Genomic DNA, 23,307 nt, shown 5'->3' with positions numbered 1-23,307 from the left:
ATTATTTCTTGTCTTGTCTCTTTTATTTGCATGTGGCCCCTTCTCCAGATCCTGAACCCTGCACCACGTGGGACGTGGGTCTTCACAGACATAACTCTGCGTCTCTGTAGAGCAGATGAGAGCCCCATGTACCTGCTGTGGCTGACCCCTCCTGAGAAATGCTGGAGGTCTGAGGGGTGGGGTGACTACCTGTGCCCTGCTTGTGCTGAGGGCATCGCCATCAGACCTGAAAGTCACTCCCACCTCATGGTATTCCTTCTGGCCAGCATAGGGTTGACACAATGGGAACAGAAATGAGCCTCTGTCAGCATTTCAACCCCCCTAATTCACTAACACCCTCAGTGCCTGGAGGGCGGAGGTCTGCTGCTTCCTGACCCTATTACAGGTTGCAGCCACCACAGTGGTTCCTTCTCGAGCCTCTACAGATGTTCCCTCCTATTGATGACACCTCTGGAGCAATGAAGACTAAGTTATGAAATTAGTTTCCTGAACAACATTATGCTGCACAATATGATCTGACTGGAATGGAAAGGGAGATCAGACACAATGCCTTTCTACCTTATGAAATGCTCATAAGTCATTTGTGCTCGGGCAAAACAGGACTCAAAATCACAGGAGAAATTAGGCTTTACTCAACTGCCACCCCCCACCCCTTTACCCCTGCCCTGCCTTTGCTAAGGTTATTACTTTTGGAAAGAACTGGGGGAAAACAAATACAAACTAACTAACCATAAGCAAATGTTGTTTTTCATCCAATATTTATTCCATTTAAAAAATATATATATACTTTATTGATTTTTTACAGAGAGGAAGGGAGAGGGATAGGGCGTTAGAACATCGATGAGAGAGAAACATCGATCAGCTGCCTCCTGCACACTCTCCACTGGGGATGAGCCCACAACCAAGGTACATGCCCTTGACTGGAATCGAACCCAGGACCCTTGAATCGCAGGCCGACGCTCTATCCACTGATCCAAACCAGTCAGGGCTATTTATTACATTTTAATATTTGTTTAGTTCTATAATTGATATAAAATATAGTAAGTGCCTCTTTCTCTCCCAATTTTTTTTTTTAGGAGGCAACCAAAATTTTTGGTGGCCTAAAATAAAGAAATAAAATAAATAAATAAATAAATAAATAAATAAAATGTAGTAAGTAAATGAGGATACGAATAGCTCGTTTTCATATTTTTAAATCAGTGTACTATATTTCACCAATTCTAATATTCATATTTTCCTCATTTAACACTTTTTAAATCAGGAAGCATCTTATAATTAAATATAACTATGCCAATTATGGCCTTTTTTTCAATTGGAGGGCATCTTTGATTTGATAAATTTAGCATATAGTATAGATCTGTAAAGGACACTAAAGTAAATATATTATCTTCAATTTCCCCCAGTTTTTCTCATGGGCACAATTTTTTCCTATCATGGCTGATTTCAAAGCTTTTAGTGTCTTTTTTCTCAAGTCTCAGTATCCTGGATAGTTTGATATGTATTCTACAGCAACAGAATTCTAAGTAAATATCCACCTAACCCAAAAGAACCAAACAGTCTAACCCACGACATTAGAAGAATGAGAAATGGTGGTGGGTGAGGGGAAAGGGATGGCTGTCATGTCTAGAGTAGCATTTTCCTCCCTATCCTTCCTGGACACACTCCACCACTTCTTTGTTTTACGTTCTCAGTAGTACTTATAACTATTTGGCATTATCTTGTTTACTTATTTGAGCACTTCTTCCACTAGGGATCTGTCCATGACAGCAGTGCTTCCTTCTTCTTGTTCATTAGGTATTTTAAACACCTAAAACATGCCTGGCATTGAGTGAACTTCTTCCCAGAACAACAATGCTATTTTTTGAGAAAATATTTTGAGTCAGGACAATGATCTATACTAATAAAAGGGTAATATGCTAATTAGATCAGACATCCTTCCGGACAAAGCCATGGTGCCAGGGGCCAAGGCAGAGGCGGTTAGAGGCGATCAGGCTGGCAGGGTATAGCAGTTAGGGGTGACCAGACCGGCAGGGGAGAGCGGTTAGGAATGACCAGGCCAGCAGGCAGAGTGGTTAGGGGTGATCAGGCAGACAGGCAGGTGAGTGGTTAGGAGCCAGCGGTCCTGAATTGTGAGAGAGATGTCTGACTGCCAGTTTAGGACATCCCCCGAGGGATCCCGGATTGGAGAGGGTGCAGGCCAGGCTGAGGGACCGCCGCCTTGTGCAGGAATTTTGTGCACCAGGCCTCCAGTAAACATATAAATGCCTTAAGACACAATTCCAAGTTGGTTGTCTTCCTCCAGAAATTAAGTGCTTAGGTGCTACCTTATTCCAGGAGTCAAAGATGGGTTTTTATCTGATTCTACTCCTGTTGAAGACTTTTGGGAACATTAGCATTCTAGTTTTTGCTTTAAGGATAGTATGTAAAGACTTTGGAATGGGAATGAAGGGTAAACATGCTTGAAAAGTACTGAATCAAGAAATAGCACCCCCTTTTTTTTTTTTGCATCTTCAATTGGATGCAACCTTCCAATAAGTCATTGTTTCCCTTTAGCCACAAGGAATCTTCTACATTTTTACACACAATACCGATTTCACATCTATCCAGACACTTCAAGGAATTTCCAATCTGGATATTTAAAAGGATATGAGGCCATTTAAATAAAAGGATAGCCACAAATCGAGAACCCCAATAGCGTATTTAGCATGAGTAGGTTCTTCTAAAAGTCATACTCACTGCTTCTTGAAGTAATCATCCACTGCCTGATAATTTACAGTCTGAAAAAATGTCATGAGCTGAAAAAGAAAGTAAAAAAGTTTTTGTAAAGCAGGAAAATTGGGGATGGGGAAAATGGATACTTTCAAGACAGATTTAAATCTTTCTTTAGGTGGGAAAAATAATACATTTAGCGTTCTTAAATTTTTCTTTACTATCTTAGAAACTCCAGCTATGTACACATTAGATTCACTGTTACATTTTCCTTTTAATTTTACGTTAACATAGTCTTTTTATTTCTATTGCTTCTCTCTCCCTCTTCATTTGACTTTTGTCATTACAATCTTAGTTTTATTTATATCGTGAGCATTACTTTTCACTTTTCCGTTTTTTGCTAACCTTGTTTCTGGACCATTTAATTTTCTCCCTGATGGTTTTAAGTGATTACAGATATCATCTTGTCTGTAATTTCTGAGACTCTGAGGAATTATTTGCCTGAACCTTTCCTCTGTAGTTTTTGAGTCATTTAAAAGAAATGTCCATTTGCTATTTGCATAAGTTCTTGCTATTTGATTCCATGTTTCATCTTTTATTTATTTATTTATTTTTTTTTTTTATTGCTTAAAGTATTACAAAGGGTATTACATATGTGTCCTTTTTTTTCCCCCGCCCTTGACAATACCCCGGCTTCCCCTACCCCCCAGTGTCTTATGTCCATTGGTTATGCTCATATGCATGCATACAAGTCCTTCGGTTCATCTCTTACCCCCCTCGCTCCTGCCCCCCAACCCTCCCCGGCCTTCCCGCTGCAGTTTGACAATCTGTGTGAGGCAGCTCTGCCTCTGTATCTATTATTGTTCAAAAGTTTATAATGGTCTCTATTATCCATGAATGAGTGAGATCATGTGGTATTTTTCCTTCATTGACTGGCTTATTTCACTTAGCATAATGCTCTCCAGCTCCATCCATGCCGTTGCAAATTGTAAGAGTTCCTCTTTTTTACAGCAGCATAGTATTCCATCGTGTAGATGTACCACAGTTTTCTAATCCATTCATCTACTGATGGGCACTTAGGCTGTTTCCAGATCTTAGCTATGGTGAATTGTGCTGCTATGAACATAGGGGTGCATATAATCTTTCTGATTGGTGTTTCTGGTTTCTTGGGATATATTCCTAGAAGTGGGATCACAGGGTCAAATGGGATTTCCATTTTTAGTTTTTTGAGGAAACTCCATACTGTCTTCCATAGTGGCTGCACCAGTCTGCATTCCCACCAGCAGTGCACAAGTGTTCCTTTTTCTCCACATCCTCTCCAGCACTTGTCGTTTGTTGATTTGTTGATAATAGCCAGTCTGACCGGTGTGAGATGGTACCTCATTGTTGTTTTGATTTGCATCTCTCGGATGATTAGTGACTTTGAGCATGTTTTCATATGTCTCTTGGCTTTCTGAATGTCCTCTTTTGAAAGGTGTCTATTTAGGTCCTTTGCCCATTTTTTGATTGGATTGTTTATCTTCCTTTTGTTAAGTTGTATGAGTTCCCTATAAATTTTGGAGATTAGGCCCTTATCAGATATGACATTGGCAAATATGTTTTCCCACGCAGTGGGTTTTCTTGTTTTGTTGATGGTTTCTTTTGCTGTACAGAAGCTTTTTATTTTGATGTAGTCCCATTTGTTCATTTTCTCTTTAGTTTCAACTGCCCTAGGAGCTGTATCAGTGAAGAAATTGCTTCGGCATATGTCTGAGATTTTGTTGCCTTTGGATTCTTCTAGAATTTTTATGGTTTCCTGTCGTACATTTAAGTCCTCTATCCATTTTGAGTTTATTTTTGTGTATGGTGTAAGTTGGTGGTCTAGTTTCATTTTCTTGCATATATCTGTCCAATTTTCCCAACACCATTTATTGAAGAGACTATCTTGGCTCCACTGTATGTTCTTGCCTCCTTTGTCAAATATTAATTGAGTATATTGGTTCGGGCCGATTTCTGGGCTCTCTATTCTATTCCATTGATCTATATGTCTGTTCTTGTGCCAGTACCAGGCAGTTTTGAGAACAGTGGCTTTGTAATACAGCTTGATATCTGGTATTGAGATCCCACCTTCTTTCTTCTTTCTCAGGATTGCTGCAGATATTCGGGGTCTTTTTTTATTCCAGATGAATTTTTGGAGAGTTCATTCTAGATCTGTGAAGTATGCCGTTGGTATTTTAATGGGAAGTGCGTTGAATTTATAGATTGCTTTGGGTAGTATGGACATTTTAATGATGTTGATTCTACCAATCCATGAACACGGTATGTTCTTCCATCTGTTTATGTCTTCCTCTATCTCTTTTTTCAACGTCCTGTAGTTTTCTGAGTAGAGGTCTTTTACCTCTTTAGTTAAGCTTATTCCTAGGTAGCTTAATTTTTTTGGTGCGATGGTAAATGGGATTGTTTTTCTAATCTCACTTTCTGAAAGTTCACTACTGGTGTATAGAAATGCCTCAGATTTCTTGGCATTAATTTCGTATCCTGTTACTTTGCCAAATTCATGTATTAAGTCTAGTAGTTTTTTGACGGAGTCTCTAGGGTTTTGTATGTATAATATCATGTCGTCTGCAAATAAGGACAGTTTTACTTCCTCTTTTCCAATTTGGATGCCTTTTATTTCTTCTTCTTGCCTAATTGCAATGGCTAATACTTCCAGTACTATGTTGAACAGGAGTGCTGAGAGTGGGCATCCCTGTCTTGTTCCTGTTCTTAGGGGAAATGGTGTTAGTTTTTGTCCATTGAGTATGATGTTGGCTGTGGGCCTGTAATATGTGGCTTTTATTATGTTGAGGTATGATCCTTCTACTCCCACCATGCTGAGAGTTTTTATCAAAAATGGGTGTTGGATTTTGTCAAATGCTTTTTCTGCATCAATTGATATGACCATGTGGTTTTTTTCTTTCAATTTGTTTATGTGATGTATCACGTTTATTGATTTGCGTATATTGTACCATCCTTGCATCCCTGGGATAAATCCTACTTGGTCATGTTGTATGATCTTTCTGATGTACTGCTGGATCCGATTTGCTAAGATTTTGTTGAGGATTTTGGCATCTATGTTCATGAGGGATATTGGCCTGTAATTCTCTTTCATTGTGTTGTCTTTACCTGGTTTTGGTATTAGGGTGATACTGGCTTCATAGAATGAGCTTGGAAGTGTTCCTTCCTCTTGAATTTTGTGTAGTAGTCTGAGGAGGATAGGTTTTAGTTCTTCCTTGAATGTTTGGTAAAACTCCCCTGTGAAGCCGTCTGGTCCTGGGCTTTTGTTTGCTGGAAGCTTTTTGATTACTGCTTCGATTTCTTCCATAGTTATTGGCCTATTGAGATTTTTAGATTCTTCCTGATTGAGTGCTGGAATGTTGTATTTTTCTAGGAATTTTTCCATTTCCTGCAGGTTGTCTAGTTTGTTGGAGTATAGCTGTCCATAGTATTTTTTAACAATCATTTGTATTTCTGTGGGGTCTGTTGTTATTTCGCCTCTATCGTTTCTGATTTTGTTTATTTGGGTCCTCTCTCTTTGCTTCTTGGTGAGCCTGGCTAGAGGTTTGTCAATCTTGTTTATCCTTTCAAAGAACGAGCTCTTGGTTTCATTGATTTTCTGTATTATCTTTTTGGTCTCTCTGTCATTTATTTCTGCTCTAATCTTTATTATCTCCTTCCTTCTGCTCACTCTGGGCTTTTCTTGTTGCTCTCTTTCTAATTCTTTGAGTTGTAGAGTTAGATGATTTACTATCATTTTTTCTTGCTTTTTGAGATAGGCCTGTAGAGCTATAAACTTCCCTCTCAGGACTGCTTTCATTGCATCCCATAGGTTTTGGATTGTTGTGTTTTCATTGCCATTAGTTTCCAAGAGGCTTTTAATTTCTTCTTTGATCTCATTGGTAACCCAATCAATATTTAATAACATGCTATTCAGCTTCCAAGTGTTTGAGTATTTTGGGTTGTTTTTGTAGTTCATTTCTAATATTATGCCATCGTGGTCTGAGAAGATGCTTGGTATGGTTTCAATCTTCTTGAATTTGGGGAGACTTTATTTGTGACCCAATATGTGGTCTATTTTTGAATGTGTCTTATGAGCCCTTGAGTAGAATGTATATTCCATGGCTTTGGGGTCAAGTGTTCTGAAGATGTCAATTAAGTCCATCTGATCAAGTGAGTCATTTAGGGTTGCTGTTTCTTTGCTGATTGTCTGTCTAGAGGATTTATCCAGAGATGTCAATGGTGTATTAAAGTCCCCTACTATGATTGTATTGTTGTCGATCTCTCCTTTGATATCTTCCAGGAGTTTTTTTTACGTATTTGGGTGCTCCTGCATTGGGTGAATAAATGTTTACCAGGGTTATATCTTCTTGTTGTATTGATCCCTTTAGTATTATGAAGTGGCCTTCCTTATCTCTTGTTATGGCCTTCACTTTGAGGTCTATTTTGTCCGATATAAGTATTGCTACCCCAGCTTTCTTTTCCTTTCCATTTGCCTGGAAGATATTTTTCCATCACTTCACTTTCAGTCTGTGTGAGTCCCTTCTAATGAGGTGGGTCTCTTGTAGACAGCAAATGTATGGGTCATGTTTTTTTTTCCATTCAGCCACTCGATGTCTTTTGGTTGGAGCATTTAGTCCGTTTACGTTTAAAGTTATTATTGAAAGGTACTTGTTTGTAGCCATTTCTTTTTTTGTGTGTGGCTGTTTTCTTTCTGAGCTTTTTATTTATTCTTTTTACACCAGTCCCTTTAGCATTTCTTGCATTGCTGGCTTGGTGGTGATAAACTCCCTTAGTCTTTTTTTGTCTGTGAAGCTTCTTATTTCCCCTTCAAATTTGAATGATAGCCTTGCTGGATAGAGTATTCTTGGATTCAGTCCTTTGCTTTGCATCACTTTGTAAATTTCCGTCCATTCTTTTCTAGCCTGATGTGTTTCTGTTGAGAAATCATTTGATAGTGTAATGGGAGATCCCTTGTATGTAACTTTCCGTCTCTCTCTTGCAGCCTGTAAGATTCTCTCTTTGTCCTGAACATTTTCCATGGTAATTATGATGTGTCTTGGTGTGGGTTTTTTCGGGTTCACCTTGTTTGGGACTCTCTGTGCTCGTGTGACTTTTTTCTTCTCCACCTCAGGGAAGTTTTCTGATATTATTTCTTCGAGTAGGTTTTCTAATCCTTGTTCCTCTTTCTGTTGTTCTGGCACCCCTATTATTCGTATGTTGTTTCGTTTCATGTTGTCCCAAAGCTCCCTTAGGCTCTCCTCCTGTCTTTTAATTTTTTTCTCCATTTGCAGTACAGTTTGGGTGTGTTTTGCTTCCTTGTCTTCTAATTCACTAATTCGGTCCTCTGCTTCTCCTAGTCTACTGTTGATGCTTTCAATGGTGTTTTTTATTGCAGCTATATCGCTCTTAATTTCTTGTTGGGTCTTACATAACTTATTGATTTTTTTCATCTGTTTCTTCTTGCTTCTTGCATAAGTAGTTGATTTTTTCATCTGTTTCTTCTTGCTTCTTGCATAAGTTGTTGATTTTTTCATCTGTTTCTTCTTGTTTCTTGAATAAGTTGTTGACTTTTTCCTCCATCCGGTTTATGCACGCTAGGACCCTTATTCTGAATTCTTTTTCTGTCATGTTGCATGCCTCTGTATCACTTAGCTGCTTTTCTGGCGAGTCCTCATTTTCTTTCCGTTGGGGGTTTCTTTGCCTACCCATGTTTGATCTCACTGACATGTCTAGATGTTGAGTCGTTCAGTGGCTGCTCCCTGGGTGGCAGGGGCTCCTTGGGCTGTGGTTGCTGCTCGGACGGCTGCGGTAGCAGCTGCTTCCCAGTTGGCAGCAGCTCCTCTGGTGGGTGCTGTTCACAGCTGTGGTGGCTCTTCTGACTGGTGGGGGGAGGCTTCACATACAGCTGCTGTTCCTCAGACAGAGGGTGTGGCGATCAGGAGGCTGCTGTTGCTTGGATCTGCTGCGTTGATTTAAAGGCACAAAATACAACACAACAAGGCACAACGTACCAGGCACTGAACACAAGTATATTCACGATATTAATAACCCCAAATAAAGGTGACCACCCGAATTAAGAGAATTAGGGGATAAGAAAGAAAGAAGAGAAGATGATAAAAGAAAGAAAAGAAAAGAAAACATAAGAAAAAAAACAAACAAAAAAGGAGTGCAAAGATGGAATTGGGAAAAAAGAGGGGGAAAAAAAGAAAAAAAAAAGAGCGAAAAGAGAGAATGAAGTAGAAGCGGGGAAGAGACTATTTGTATGCGGAGCAAACTCCAATAGAACTGCCACTAATCCCAACAAATTCCAGCAACAGATCCCTGGAGATGAATGCAAACTACAAACCACCAATAATATCAAGAGGGGCAAGGGAAAACAGAAGCACAAAAATAACTGGGGGGGGGGGGGGGGGAGGGGAGGGAAGGGAAAAACCAGCAGAAAAAAAATAAAAAGAAAAAGCAAAACAAGCTCACAACCAGTCCTACAAAAGAAAAAGAAAAAACACAAAACAAAACAAACAAATAAAAAAAACCACCCCAATATATTCAACAATCAAGCAAAAAGCAAGAAAACAATAGAAAGATAAGAGAAAAAAAATGTTTGGAAAGTGAAGAAGGATAAAGGATAGGTGTATAAGGAGTTAGAGCAGTGGATTGGAAATAGGATATATAAGTAGGGTGGAATTAGAAAGGGGGTAAAAAGACGGAATTGGGAAAATCTAAAGCAGGAATAGGGTAAGAGAAACAGGACACCAAAAGGGGAAAAGTGAGGAAGAGGGTTTTAGCAAAGAGGTGAAATTGAGATAGGGAAAATTAATGCTAAAGGAACGATGAAAATAGAATGGAGAACACTAATCCTAAAAGAAAATAAAGAGAAAATAAAATGGCACTTTAAAAAATGGTAAAATGGTAGCAGTAATAATACTGGTTAAAAATAAAAATGTAGTAATTAAAAGGGTAAAATCAGGTGATGGAAAAAGAAGAAAAAGAAAAAAAATTGGTTTCTTAGTAAAAAGGCGAAAAAAGAAAAAAAAAGAAAAAATTTGCAGTAGCGATGGTCTTTCGGTTCTTCTACTCTTCAGCCTGGTTCGCCTTAGTCCTGCCAGGTATTCAGGAGAGTGATGAATTTCCCTGCGTTACACTGTTCCTCCGTGTTGTAAATCACAGTCCTGATTTTAAAGCAGGCCGTATTTGTGATCCAGTCTGCCTTAATTTGTATTCACCTAAGAGTCAGTTTGTGGCTCAGCCTCTGGGTGGCAGTGTTTTTGGGTTGGCCTCTGAGGCTATACGGCTTCTCTATCCAGCAATAAGGGTTTATATTCTCTATTGCACTTAAAAACTGGTTTGGGGAGGTCAACTGCCCAGAGCTGGTTTTTTAATCGTTACCCTGCTCTGTGTTGTTGGTGGGACTGAAAGTCCCTCTATAGGCCAGACCCTGGTAACTCCCAGGGACTAATCAGCTTATTTTAATCCTTTATCTCATACAGGGTGGAATCTGGGTGTGGCTGTGCTCCTTGCCTGGGGGGCTGGGGGGAGGAATTCCACCCTGTGGAGAGAATGGCTGCCCCAGTCCTGGGCCCAGGGGTGTCTCAGCACTCAATTTGCTGCCACCTCCCCCGGCTCCCCCTCTCTCCTCAGCCTCTCCCCAGATTCCACTCATCTGCACCTTCGCCCTCTCTTCAGCACAGGTGAGTGTCTGTATCTGAACTGTCCTATGAGCAGGGTTCAGTGAAAACAAACAAACAAACAAACAAACAAACGCCGGCCGGCTGCAGAAACACTCCTCTCTTACTGGTCTGGGAAACGCTCCTCTCTTACCAGCACTGCATGATCTGGGAAATGCTCCTCTCTTATGGGCACTGGATGATCTGGTCAGTTCCTCAGGGTGCCCCCTTTAGTCTCAGTTCTCCGAAATCACAAAATCCAAAGCTCAAATCTCCTGGCACCAGCAAACCCGCGCAACTCCTTTCCCCAGTCAGGGGCTGTGTCTGTCCCAAGAGACACGGCTGTCTGCCACGCGGTATCCCTCCGACCCTCTGGGCTCAGAGGTCTGGCAAACTTTCCTGCCCAGATCCCTGGTTTTTTACCTTTCCAGGGGAACTCTGCCCTTCCCGGCTGCAAACCGTCTCACCAGCTGAGTAAATTTGCCAATTCGGGGTGGGTGTTATTATTTTCAGCTGCTTACTCCCGTTTGCTCCGGGACAAGACCTGGGACGCCTCTGCCTTTATTGCCACCATCTTGCTTCTTCTCCCATGTTTCATCTTAATTTTCAGTATTTCAAAAGGTTGCTATATTCTAAGGTACAGTCATTTACAGAACATATATGATATTAGAGGAAGAAAATGATAAGCCTCACATTTTTAAAGTATGGTAATTACATTCCTAGATCCTTAAACTTTTTTTTCTTATACTTTTATATGTATTTATATATAAACACACACACACAGTAGTTTCTTTCCTTGAACATGGAACTTGATTTATTTTTCATGTAATGACTTTCACAACCTTCAACTTTATCACAAAAGATTTTAGATTTGCCCTAACCGGTTTGGCTCAGTGGATAGAGCGCTGACCTGCGGACTCAAAGGTCCCAGGTTCGATTCTGCTCAATGGCATGTACCTGGGTTGCGGGTACATCCCCAGTAGGGAGTGTGCAGGAGGCAACTGATCGATGTATCTCTCTCATCTATGTTTCTAACTCCCTATCCTGCTCCTTTCCTCTCTGTAAAAAATCAATAAAATATATATTTAAAAAAAACATGTATGTTTCTCAACATGTTCCAAGCTAAACCTAGAAGGGAAGTCTGTTTCAGAGAATATTAACATTATGCTTTTACATTTACTAAAATCAAAGGACATTTTAAAATAAAAACTTACCAGGGTTTTAGTGCAGAATCCTGAAGCAATTTCATAGTTAACACTGTATTTCTCTTTTAATAGTTTTGGGCCATAAGGTTCCACAATAATATACAAACCATTATTTTCTGGGTAGACTATTTGAGCCCAACCTGACAGGTTCTCTCCTTTGTCCAAGATGTAAAAAACATGATAAATATTAGTATGAAATGTCACAAAGGGACATTTTTCTTCTGTTTTGAAAGTTATACTTTGTACTTCCAGACTTGTGGGATATTCCTGTACATATAGTGTGCCATTTCCCAAAACATGTACAAAATTTATTTCATTAAATAAATTCCAGAAAAGTGCTGATTTTGTTAAAGTGTTTGTCCATAAAGGTAGCTTCACTGCATCTCTAATATTAATCTTGGAATGAAACAAGATATTATTTTCCATTTTTACCAAGATATTTCCAAAGTAATCTGGAAAAAAAGAGAGAGAAGTTTATTATTCTAAGTAACCATAAATCCATGCTCTTTTATTTAAGTGGACTTTTAACCAAAATAATCTTGTTTATAATGGCTGAGTATTTATGTACTTTGAGAAAATTAGGGTGTGCAGGCACAAACCTGCAACATCTCACAATAACTTCTCTTCCACTTCACAGTACAGTAGGTTTTTCATGAACACTTTTCTGCTTGCATTCACTATTATCACATATATATCACATCATTTAAAGAGAAAAAAAGAGCTTACTAATGTGTATTAAATAATGAGAATGAGCAGGACAAGAATGGCATTATTAGGAAGCATTGTATTATAGACTAAATTATGTCCCCTCTCAAATGCACAGGTTGAAGTCTTAACTCCCATTGTGACTGTATTTGGAGATGAGTCTTTAAGGAACCGGGCAGAAACACACACACAAAAAAAGAGTCCTTAAGGAGGTTATTTAGATTAAATGATAAGGGTGGGGTTCTACTCCTATATGACTGGTGTCCTCATAAGAGAAGGAAAGGCACCAGATGTCTCTCTCCCTCTCCCCCAGCTCTTTCCCTGCATGCACACAGAGGAAAGGCCATATGAGGACACAGTGGGAAGGTGGCTGCCGTCTCCAATCCAGGAAGAGAGTCCTCATCAGAAACCACCTTGATGACACCTTGATCTTGGACTTCTAGCCTCCAGAAGCACGAGAAAATAGATTTCTATTGTTTAAGCCACCTACTCTGTGGTATTTGGGTATGTCAGTCCTATCAGAATATAATAGGGATGAAGAATGGGGGTGGGGCTGGCACTTCTTCATGTTCACTCTGTAAATAATAACAGTTTTTCTTCCCTTAATAGAGTATTATGTTTAAGTCTTAGAGATTCATAGACAGTAAGTCTCTTAACCTCTTTGGTTCTATAGCTTTATCTGTAAAACGAACAGTTAGTTGATTTCATAGCTTTCTTTTCAGATACAACAGTCTTTTTTTTTTTTTTTTAAATATACTTCACTGACTTTTTACAGAGAGGAAGGGAGAGAGATAGGCAGTCAGAAACATCGATGAGAGAGAAACATCGACCAGCCGCCTCCTGCACATCTCCTACTGGGGATGTGCCCGCAATCCAGGTACATGCCCTTGACCGGAATCGAACCTGGGATCCCTCAGTCCACAGGCCAACTGCTCTATCTACTGAGCCAAACCGGCCTCGGCTACAACATTCTTTGTGGGCCACATTTCTAGGGGTATACTTTCCTTAATTTTCATAAAACAACACCCAGAGAGGACTGGCTGAAAGGAGGAAGGTGAAGTCAGAGCCAGGGAGGTTCAGAGTGTATTGTGCTTCTGCATCTTACATTTGGAAACTGAATAAAAGTGATCTTTTCACAAATTTCCATAAACTACATTCTAATTAAACTCCTAAATCAGCAATACCAATGTTTTAAAAGATCAGAAATTTGAACATCAATGTCAACATACATTTCCTTATGAAGTTAAGCTCCCATTTGGTTATTATGTTCTCAGTAGGAATTTAACAGTATAATAATGTTCCTGAAATCGTTACGTAGATAGGTGAGGTTAATATGAAGCCTGGAATATATTTCAGTGTTTTAGTGAAGCTGCAAGGATAAAATGCTCTCAATGCCAAGGCAACAACACAGGAATCAAACACCAGTGTTTTCATGGTTCTGCCAGTGCGTGTGGGGGGTGGTCAAAGCTGTGGTGCCAAAGTGATTGGGGTGATACCGTGACTATGTAACTTTTCTCAGATAACTGAGATTTCTTTATACATTTAATTTTGTTTTGTTTGCTTTTGGCAAAAAATCCATCCAGATTCTTGGCTTCTTGTGCTTTGTGTATGTTTCTGGAAACTTCACAAGGTGGAAGGGGAGAAAGATGTGGGTGATGACATAACAAAATATATCTCTGTTGAATGAAAAAGGTAATTGCAGGACTCACAAACTGATGACATATAAAATATAAAAATCTCAAAAAAAATTTTTTTGCTCTTATATAATAGTCATGGGAAGGTAAAGTACAGTGTAGGGAATACAGTCAATAATACTGTAATAACTATGTATGGAGCCAGATGGGTACTAGACTTGTGGGGGTCACTTTGTAAGATACAGATATCTATCACCATGTTGTATACCTCAAGCTAATATTGTATGCCAAGAATAATTGAAAAAGGTTATGTGTACACTATACTGTAGTTTAGTAGGTATGCAGTAATATTATGTCTAAAATATATACATACTTTAATTCAAAAATACTTTATTGCTAAAAAATGCCAATCATCATCTGAACCTTCAGCAAGTTGTGACTTTTTGCTGGGAGAGGTTCTTTCTTTCAATTTTTTAAAAATGCAGTATCTGTGAAGTCTATAAAGCGAAGCACAATAGAGCAAGTACACCTGTACTATTAAGAGGTTTACCCCCTGTCCAGTATTATCCTAAGCATGTTGTATACAATCCCTTCCTTACCTAATTATAATAGCAGTCCTATATTCTAGATCAGAAAACCGAGGCCTGGAAAGTTTAAATGACTTGTTCAGGGCTTCAAATACAGGTCCATTCAACTCTACCTGTTCTACATTGACTTTTGTCCCGCCCCCCCCCCCCCCCAAAAAAAAGACAATGAAGTTCTAACTCTCACTACGACTTCAGAATGTGCCCTTTTTTTGGACATAGGGTCATTACAGCTGTAATACTGGAGTAGGGGGGTCCTGCTGTCCTTAGAACAAGATGGCATGTGATGACAAAGGTAGAGATTGGGAATGCCAGACTTCTAGCCTCCAGAGCTGGGAGACAGTACGTTTCTGTTGTATTAAACCACCCAGTTTGTGTAGTTTGTTACAGGAGCCCTAGGAAAGGAATAAAACCGTATCACCTCCTACACTGAAAATGCACATGAAAGGTGCTTATTTTGAATCTGCTGATGGACCAAAACGAACCTCTGAAAAAAGAACGTGAGCTTGCCATTTTGCTATGTAAGATCATAGTTAATGTGAGTAGAATCTGATACCCATTTTTAGGTGGTAAGAAGTGCACCTTTACCTATCAACATTTAACGTGCATTTAGATTTGCTACAACTTCGTAAGAAAGTCATCTATTATGAAATCAAGACTATTTTTTGCACAATGAGAATGGCTCACCTATAAAAGTTCTATGAATAATACTGTCATGTGATAATTTTGACAGATTCCCAAATTCTGTAGGTGTCTGTAAAACTCCAGTCGTTATGAAATTGTCATAAAAATAGTAGATCCTGTGTTTGTCCCATACTATTAATTCCGGTATTGCTGAATACAGAAAATATGGAGTTATAACACTGTCAATCGTGACGTTTAATGAAAAGTCTTTGTGCACCCACTGTTCTGAATCTTCATTATATATCACTAGGTGAATTTTTTTCATGACATTACATGTAACACAGATACTTAACAACAAGCCAAGTTCCAAAGGGTGTGCTGTATACTCAATATTATGTATAGTCAGAGTAGCAGTCGGGATTATATGTAGGATTTCCCCCAGTCTTTTAGTATCTATTATTTTGACAAATTTAAGATGAGCATATCCAAGATAAAGTTCATTTTTTGTCCAGATTGCCATGCTGCTTCTTTTATTAGCCTGGAAAGTGGAAAATAGAAAATAATTAGAATATCTTCAATTTTAGGGCTACTTCTAACAATTCCTGTCTTCTAGCTTGCTATATTTAAAAGTAAAACATAGCTCTGACCAGTTTGGCTCAGTGGATAGAGCGTAGGCCTGCGGGCTCAGGGGTCCCGGTTTGATTCTGGTCAGGGGCGTGTGCCTTGATAGCGGGAACATGCTCAGTGGGGAGTGTGCAGAAGGCAGCTGATCCGTGTTTCTCTCTCGTTGATGTTTCTGACTCTCTGCCCCTCTCCCTTCCTCTCTGTAAAGAATCAATAAAATATATTTTAAAAAAATAATAAAAGTAAAACATAGTAACTAGAATGGTTTATTTTTTAGTATATTTCTGAAAAATACTTCAATCACAGAAATACATGGCATAGAAATAAGTCATCCTATCTAGTAATAGACAAACATGGTAATTAACCATACCTCTGCTACACTTCCCATTGGCTAATCCGGGTGATATGCAAATTAACTGCCAACCAAGATGACGGCAGGCAGCCTTGTAGCTGAAGCGAACAGGAGGCTTGCTTGCTCCAGTGATGGAGGAAGCCAAGGTTCCCCGCCTGCCGCAGCTGGGCTCTGAGCTCCAGTCTAAGCAACAATGTTGCAATTACAGAAGCTAAACAAACCCAGATACCTGCTTTCAGCCAGCCGGCCTCCGAGCTGGAGCCACAATAGAGTTTCAATTACAGAAGGTAAATAAATCCCAGAATAAAAAAAGAAAAAGAAAAAAGGAGAGACTGGGAGCTTCAGTTGCAGGCTTGGCCCGCCTGAAAACAGCCCTCAGCCCCTCATCCAGGCTGGCCAGGCGCCCTAGTGGGGACCCCCACCCTGAAGAGGGTGTGGGTAGCCTGAAAACAGCCCTCACCCCCTCATCCAGGCTGCCCAGGCACCCCAGTGGGGACCCCCACCCTAAAGGGGGTCCAGACAGCCTGAAAACAGCCCTCAGCCCCTCATCTAGGCTGGCCAGGCACCCCAGTGGGGGCCCCCACCCTAAAGGGGGTGCAGGCAGCCTGAAAACAGCCATCAGCCCCTCATCCAGGCTGGCCAGGCACCCCTGTGGGGACGCCCACCCTAAAGGAGATGCGGGCAGCCTGAAATCAGCCATCAGCCCCTCATCTAGGCTGACCAGGCACCCCAGTGGGGTCCCCCACCCCGAAGGGGGTGTGGGCAGCCTGAAAACAGCCATCAGCCCCTCATCCAGGCTGGCCAGGCACCCCTGTGGGGACGCCCATCGTAAAGGGGGTGCGGGCAGCCTGAAAACAGCCATCAGCCCCTCATCCAGGTTGGCCAGGCACCCAAGCGGGACCCCCACCCTGATCCGGGACACCATTCAGGGCAAACCAGCCAGCCCCCACCCCTGCACCAGGCCTCTATCCTATATAGTAAAAGGGTAATATGCAAACTGACCCTAACAGCAGAAAGACTGGGAATGACTGGTCACTATGACACACACTGACCACCAGGGGGCAGACGCTCAATGCAGGAGCTGCCCTCTGGTGGTCAGTGTGCTCCCACTTGGGGGAGCTCTGCTCAGCCACAAGCCAGGCTGATGGCTGCCAGTACAGCGGTGGTGGTGGGAGCCTCTCCTGCCTCCTCGGCAGCGCTAAGGATGTTCGACTGCAGCTTGGGTCTGCTCCTCGCTGGCAAGTGGACATCCCCTGAGTGCTGGGGTCCAGCCCCAGCGGGTCCAGGGGTCCCCAAAGGTGTGGATGGAGTCGGCAAAGAAGGAATGACATGGAGACAGCGTTCAGTTGATCAGCAGCCTAGCCAGGATCTCTAGCCAGGAACTCCAGCCAAGTTCTGGTCAGGATCTCCAGCGAAGTTCTGGCTAGGATCTCCAGCGAAGTTCTGGCCAGGATCTCCAGCGAAGTTCCGGTTAGGTTCTCCAGCCAGGTTCTGTCTTGGATCTCCAGCCAGGTTCTGTCTAGGTTCTTTTGCCATGTTCTCTCCCTAGGTTCTTTCTCTAGGTTCTGTCTCTAGGTTCTTCAGCCAGGTTCTCTTGCTAGGTTCTGTGTCTAGGTCCTTCTGCCATGTTCTGTCTCGAGGTTCTCTCTCTAGTTTCTGTCTCTAGGTTCTGTGTTCTATTGTCTTGTTACATCTGTATTTATACCAGTTGATTTTAATCCTGTCAATTTCTATTGCAAAGGTTAGGGCGTTTCTTATCTCCATTCCAGGGAGTAAAGATTATATAGCTTAAGGGTGTTTGTTTGTAGTTAAAGTGATTAACTACCTGCCTGGCACTTAGTTAAGGGGTTTTATTCCCTCCCTGACTTCAGGGAAAAATCCCTACCTGGGGAAACAACCTTTCTCGGAGAGGTGACCTTGGTTAAAACACATAGCGCCAAGAAGGGGAGCAAACATATTAAGAACAGTATGCCATATATGCCAGGTCCCTTGAAACATATGCTGTGCAGATGTTTCTTCCCTGCAGCGGCTGTGTCAAGCAGCAAGGATGGACTGGCTCCTGGCACCTGAGGGCTGCCAGGCTGCCAGAGGGATGTCTGATTGCAATCTTAGGCCCAATCCCCCGGGCAGCAGGCCTCAGCCAGCAGGTGGTCATCCCCCGAGGAGTCCCAGACTGAGAGAGGGCACAGGCTGGGCTGAGGGATTTCCCCCTCCCCACCAGGGCACAAATTTTTGTGCACCGGGCCTCTAGCATTACAATAAAAAGAAATGATCTTGCCCTAGCCGGTTTGACTCAGTGGGTAGAGCATCGACCTGCGGACCAAAGGGTCCCAGGTTCGATTCCAGTCAAGGGCACATGCCCGGTTTGAGGGCTTGGTCCCCAACTGGGGAGCGTGCAGGAGGCAGCTGATCAATTATTCTCTCTCATCATTGATGTTTCTATCTCTCTCTCCCTCTTCCATCCTCTCTGAAATTAATAAAAAAATATTTTAAAAAATTATTTCAGTAATGTTAGTTTTTATCAGTAGAAATAATTAATCTTAATTCCCTTTTAATTCCTCAAAGACTATCGATCTTCTCTTTTCCTATGTATATATTTACTCTGGTTAGGAGTAGCCCTGTGATCTTGCTGTTTACTAAGATCAATCTATAATGACACCTCAAATATTACACTATTTTTTGAATTTTAGCTTCTTTGGGTATCAGATAAAGGGAAGAAAGAAATTAAAACTTTAAACAAATCAATACTTCCCTTTTGTGGACCCAGTCTGTTAGAGAAAAAGGCTATCCAGAGACTACATCTGAAATTCAGTGGTCCTAATTTCATTCAGTGGGCCCTTCTCCAGCTGTTTCTAATTCTTAGGTGTTTTTATATAAAATGTAACTCCTATGTTCATGACCACTACAAGGAGTCTTCTGGGCACATCTTGTCTATACTCAAATAGGCTGTAGAAAGATATCAAACTGGTAACCAAAGAAAGACACTAAGACTATTTGGAGTAAAAAGTATTTTTATCAAATAAAGATTCAACTTAAAGTCTAGAGCTCATGCTGCTGGAAAAGACTGTGAAACAACCTCAACGAGGAAACAGATTGGAAACAAAATGATGAGCCCTTCACAGAAAAGACGCACAGCTATTCTCATTCTTGGCAGAGGGATGGGAAGAGGACTATGCTATAAATATGACAGATGGGAATCCCAGGGAACCCCAGCCAGGGGATGAGTTTTCACTCACCCACAAACTCTCCTATAGATCTTCACTTAATGCTTGGGTTTAATTCACCAAAGGTCTTGGGGCAAGGCAGGGGAGCTGGGGGATCCCTTTGAAGCATTCAGGGCCTCTTGCAACTATCTATATATATAAAAGCCTAAGACCGGCCCAGACCGCCTGGTAGCTATTACGCACAATGACCACCAGGGAGCAGACACTCAAAGCAGAGTTGCCAAGCTGTGGTGACTTGGCAGCTGTGGTTCTTGGGTGACGCACCTGGAGCTAGAGAGGAGGGAGCCCGATTCCGGGGTGTGTCACCCAAGAACCACCCTCTCTCAATCCAGGACCCCTTGGGGGTATCAGAGAGCCAGTTTTGGCCCAATCCCTGCAGGCCAGGCTGAAGGACCCTAGTAACACATAACCCTCTGAAGACAGGCAGGGGGCAGGCAGCAAGGCAGCAAAGTTGAGAGAAATCATTTGCATCCTGGATTCTCAGGTTCATAGGCTGGGAGTGGGATAAGAGAGCAGAGAGAAACTTCCCCTCTGAGACAGGTTTGGCCTTTACCCAAATGGTAAAGCAGTCCCCTGCCAAGATGGGGAGAGGGAAAGATAGGTCCGCCAAGGCACACAAATCCAGAGGCAGATGAGAGAGGAAAGATATCCCTCGGTGATTAAAAAAAAAAAAAAGCTGACAGCTAGGCTATAAAGCAGAGACAGCGCTCTCATGGTTTGGAATGCTGGTGGCTCAGTTGTAAAGTATGAAGAGATCTCTGGAGTCTTGTCTGTGTTAAGATACCAAGCATGGCTAACAAGAAAATAACCATGATAAAAATGCTGAACTAGTCGGAAAGAGACAACGTGAGTGCAGAGATGGGGAATCAGCTGAGACATGTAAATGATAGAAAAGAAGAACATGGAAATGTTAGAAATAAAAAATATGTTATCAGGAATGAGTACATTATTAGATAAATTTAAGAGTGATCTGGGAAAAGAAGCAGTGAACTTGCCCTAGCCAGTTTGACTCAGCGGATAGAGCATCGGCCTGTGGACCTAAGGGTCCCAGGTTTGATTCTGGGTTGTGGGCTTGATCTCCAGTGGGGGGGCATGCAGGAGGCAGCCAATCAATGATTCTCTTCATCATTGATATTTCTATCTCTTTCTCCTTCTCCCTTCCTCTCTGAAATCAATTAAAAAATATGTAAAAAAGAAGCAGTGAACTTGAAGAAAGTGAAGAGCATGTATACAAACTGAAGTACAAAGATAGAAACAGAGTGAAAAACAATGAACAGGTGGTCTGAGATCTCTGGGACAATATTAAATGGTGTCATGTATGTGTCTTTGGAATCCTAGAAGGAGAAGAAAAGAGAATGGTACACAAGAAATATTGGGGGGAGAAACCAAGATGGCGGCATAGGTAAACACCAGAGATTGCTGCCTCGCACAACCACTTCAAAAATACAACTAAAAGACGGAACGGACATCACCCAGAACCACAGGAAGGCTGGCTGAGTGGAAATTCTACAACTAGAAGGAAAGAGAAAAGCATACCGAGACTCAGAGGAGGCGCAGTGTAGAAAATACAAAGGTGCGGAGGTGCGTGCGGAGCAGGCTGGCGGCTGAGGTGGCGGTTGTCTGTTTCAATCTGGAGGGAGTCTCAGGCTCTGAGCTCCAGTTCTGGGCGAGTCTCTGGGGACCCAGACTCAAACAGGAGAAGCGGGACTGTCTGGCATCGGTTGGAACTCGAGGGCAGCTTTCTCTCTGAGGTTTGCAGCGGTTTCTGGGACTCTGAGAGGCAGAGCCTCTGGGACGGGACTGAGAGCAGCCATATCTGCTCGCTCCGCCCCCCCTGTTGATCCCCTGGGACCCACCCTGCCCAAACCCTGCACAGAGGCATTTGTGGGATAGCCTTAGGCAAAGGCTAGATTAGCACCCCCCTAGAGGACAGAAGTTTTCCCACTGCAGACACAGCTGATTCTCACAGCCAGTTGGCCTGGAGGTCAAATCCCCCCCAGTATTACCTACAACAATGAAGGCTTAACTACAACAAGACTGCGCACAAAGACCACTAGGGGGTGCACCAAGAAAGCATAAAAAATGCGGAGACAAAGAAACAGGACACAACTGACAGAAATGGAGGATATAGAGTTCAAAACCACACTTTTAAAGTCTCTCAAGAACTGTCTAGAAGCGGCCGATAAACTTAGTAAGGCCCTCGAAAAGACTGGTGAGACCGCCGATAAATATAGTGAGATCCTCAAGAAATCTAATGAGACCCTCGATGTTGTGATAAAGAACCAACTAGAAATTAAGCATACACTGACTGAAATAAAGAATATCATACAGACTCCCAACAGCAGACCAGAGGATCGTAAGAATCAAGTCAAAGATTTGAAATGCGGAGAAGCAAAAAACACCCAACTGGAAAAGCAAAATGAAAAAAGAATCCAAAAATACGAAGATAGTGTAAGGAGCCTCTGGGACAGCTTCAAGCGTACCAACATCAGAATTATAGGGGTGCCAGAAGATGAGAGAGCAGGATATTGAAAACCTATTTGAAGAAATAATGACAGAAAACTTCCCCTACCTGGTGAAAGAAATAGACTTCCAAGTCCAGGAAGCGCAGAGAACCCCAAACAAAAGGAATCCAAAGAGGACCACACCAAGACACATCATAATTAAAATGCCAAGAGCAAAAGACAAAGAGAGAATCTTAAACGCAGCAAGAGAAAGTCAGTTACCTACAAGGGAGTACCCATACGACTGTCAGCTGATTTCTCAACAGAAACTTTGCAAGCCAGAAAGGAGTGGCAAGAAATATTCAAAGTGCTGAATGCCAAGAACCTACAACCAAGATTACTTTATCCAGCAAAGCTATCATTCAGAATTGAAGGTCAGATAAAGAGCTTCACAGATATGGAAAAGCTAAAGGAGTTCATCACCACCAAACCAGGATTATATGAAATGCTGAAAGGTATCCTGTAAGAAGAGGAAGAGGAAGAAAAAGGTAAAGATACAAATTATGAACAACAAATATGCATCTATCAACAAATGAATCTAAGAATCAAGTGAATAAATAATCTGATGAACAGAATGAAGTGGTGATTATAATAGAATCAGGAACATAGAAAGGGGATGGACTGACTATTTTTGGGGGGGCAAGGGGTGTGGGAGATGCGTGAAGAGACTGGACTAAAACCGTGCACCTATGGATGAGGACAGTGGGTAGGGAGTGAGGGTGGAGGGTTGGGTGGGAACTTGGAGGAGGGGAGTTATGGGGAGGAAAAAGAGGAACAAATGTAATAATCTGAACAATATGGGTGCGGTGGTGCGCGCCTGTAGTCCCAGCTACTCGGGAGGCTGAGGCTGGAGGATCGCTTGAGCCCAGGAGTTCTGGGCTGTAGTGCGCTATGCCGATCGGGTGTCCGCACTAAGTTCGGCATTAATATGGTGACCTCCCAGGAGTGGGGGGCCACCAGGTTGCCTAAGGAGGGGTGAACCGGCCCAGGTCGGAGATGGAGCAGGTCAAAGCTCCCGTGCTAATCAGTAGTGGGATCGCGCCTGTGAATAGCCAGGGCACTCCAGCCTGGGCAACATAGCGAGACCCCGTCTCTTTTGAACCCTCAAGAAATATAATATTGATAATCACTGCCTGAACTCTTAAGATTTAATTTAAAAAAAAAGAAACATTGGAAGAGGTAATGTCCAAGAACATCTGTGGGAACCATGCCAGAGTTGCCAGATAGTCAAGTCCAATTAGAGTGTGAAAGGCCCTATTTACAGTATGCTGGATGGCCAAGGCCACTCTGAGCATGGGAATCTTACTCAGGGTGTCCAAAGACTGTGCCCTTCTATAACCCAAATGATTGGTATCACTGTTGGCAAGAGGCCTCTTTTTGTCTAAGTGATATAATACGTTACTGACCAGCTAGTGTGTGGAAAAGAATGGAGAGACTAGAGAGGCTACTGAGGTTGCTTA

At 42.0% G+C, this 23,307-nt stretch overlaps 1 protein-coding gene across 1 annotated transcript in view; it reads right to left on the bottom strand.

The window, feature by feature from the left end:
- CATSPERE (catsper channel auxiliary subunit epsilon) overlaps positions 1 to 23,307 on the bottom strand; it is a 94,518-nt gene that overhangs the window by 31,297 nt on the left and 39,914 nt on the right. Inside the window, exons 10-12 of the mRNA XM_070401109.1 lie at positions 15,207 to 15,681; positions 11,606 to 12,048; positions 2,737 to 2,795 (exon numbers count right to left, since the gene is read on the bottom strand). Of these exons, the coding sequence (XP_070257210.1) occupies positions 2,737 to 2,795; positions 11,606 to 12,048; positions 15,207 to 15,681 (977 nt within the window). The remainder of the gene's footprint in view (positions 1 to 2,736; positions 2,796 to 11,605; positions 12,049 to 15,206; positions 15,682 to 23,307) is intronic.

The sequence above is a fragment of the Myotis yumanensis genome, unplaced genomic scaffold, assembly GCF_028538775.1.
Source record: "Myotis yumanensis isolate MYYU_CA2020_CCGP unplaced genomic scaffold, mMyoYum1.0.hap1 SCAF_22, whole genome shotgun sequence".
NCBI lineage: Eukaryota > Metazoa > Chordata > Mammalia > Chiroptera > Vespertilionidae > Myotis > Myotis yumanensis.
Note: the sequence above shows the minus strand (reverse complement) of the source record. Positions and strands in the feature narration are given on the sequence as shown.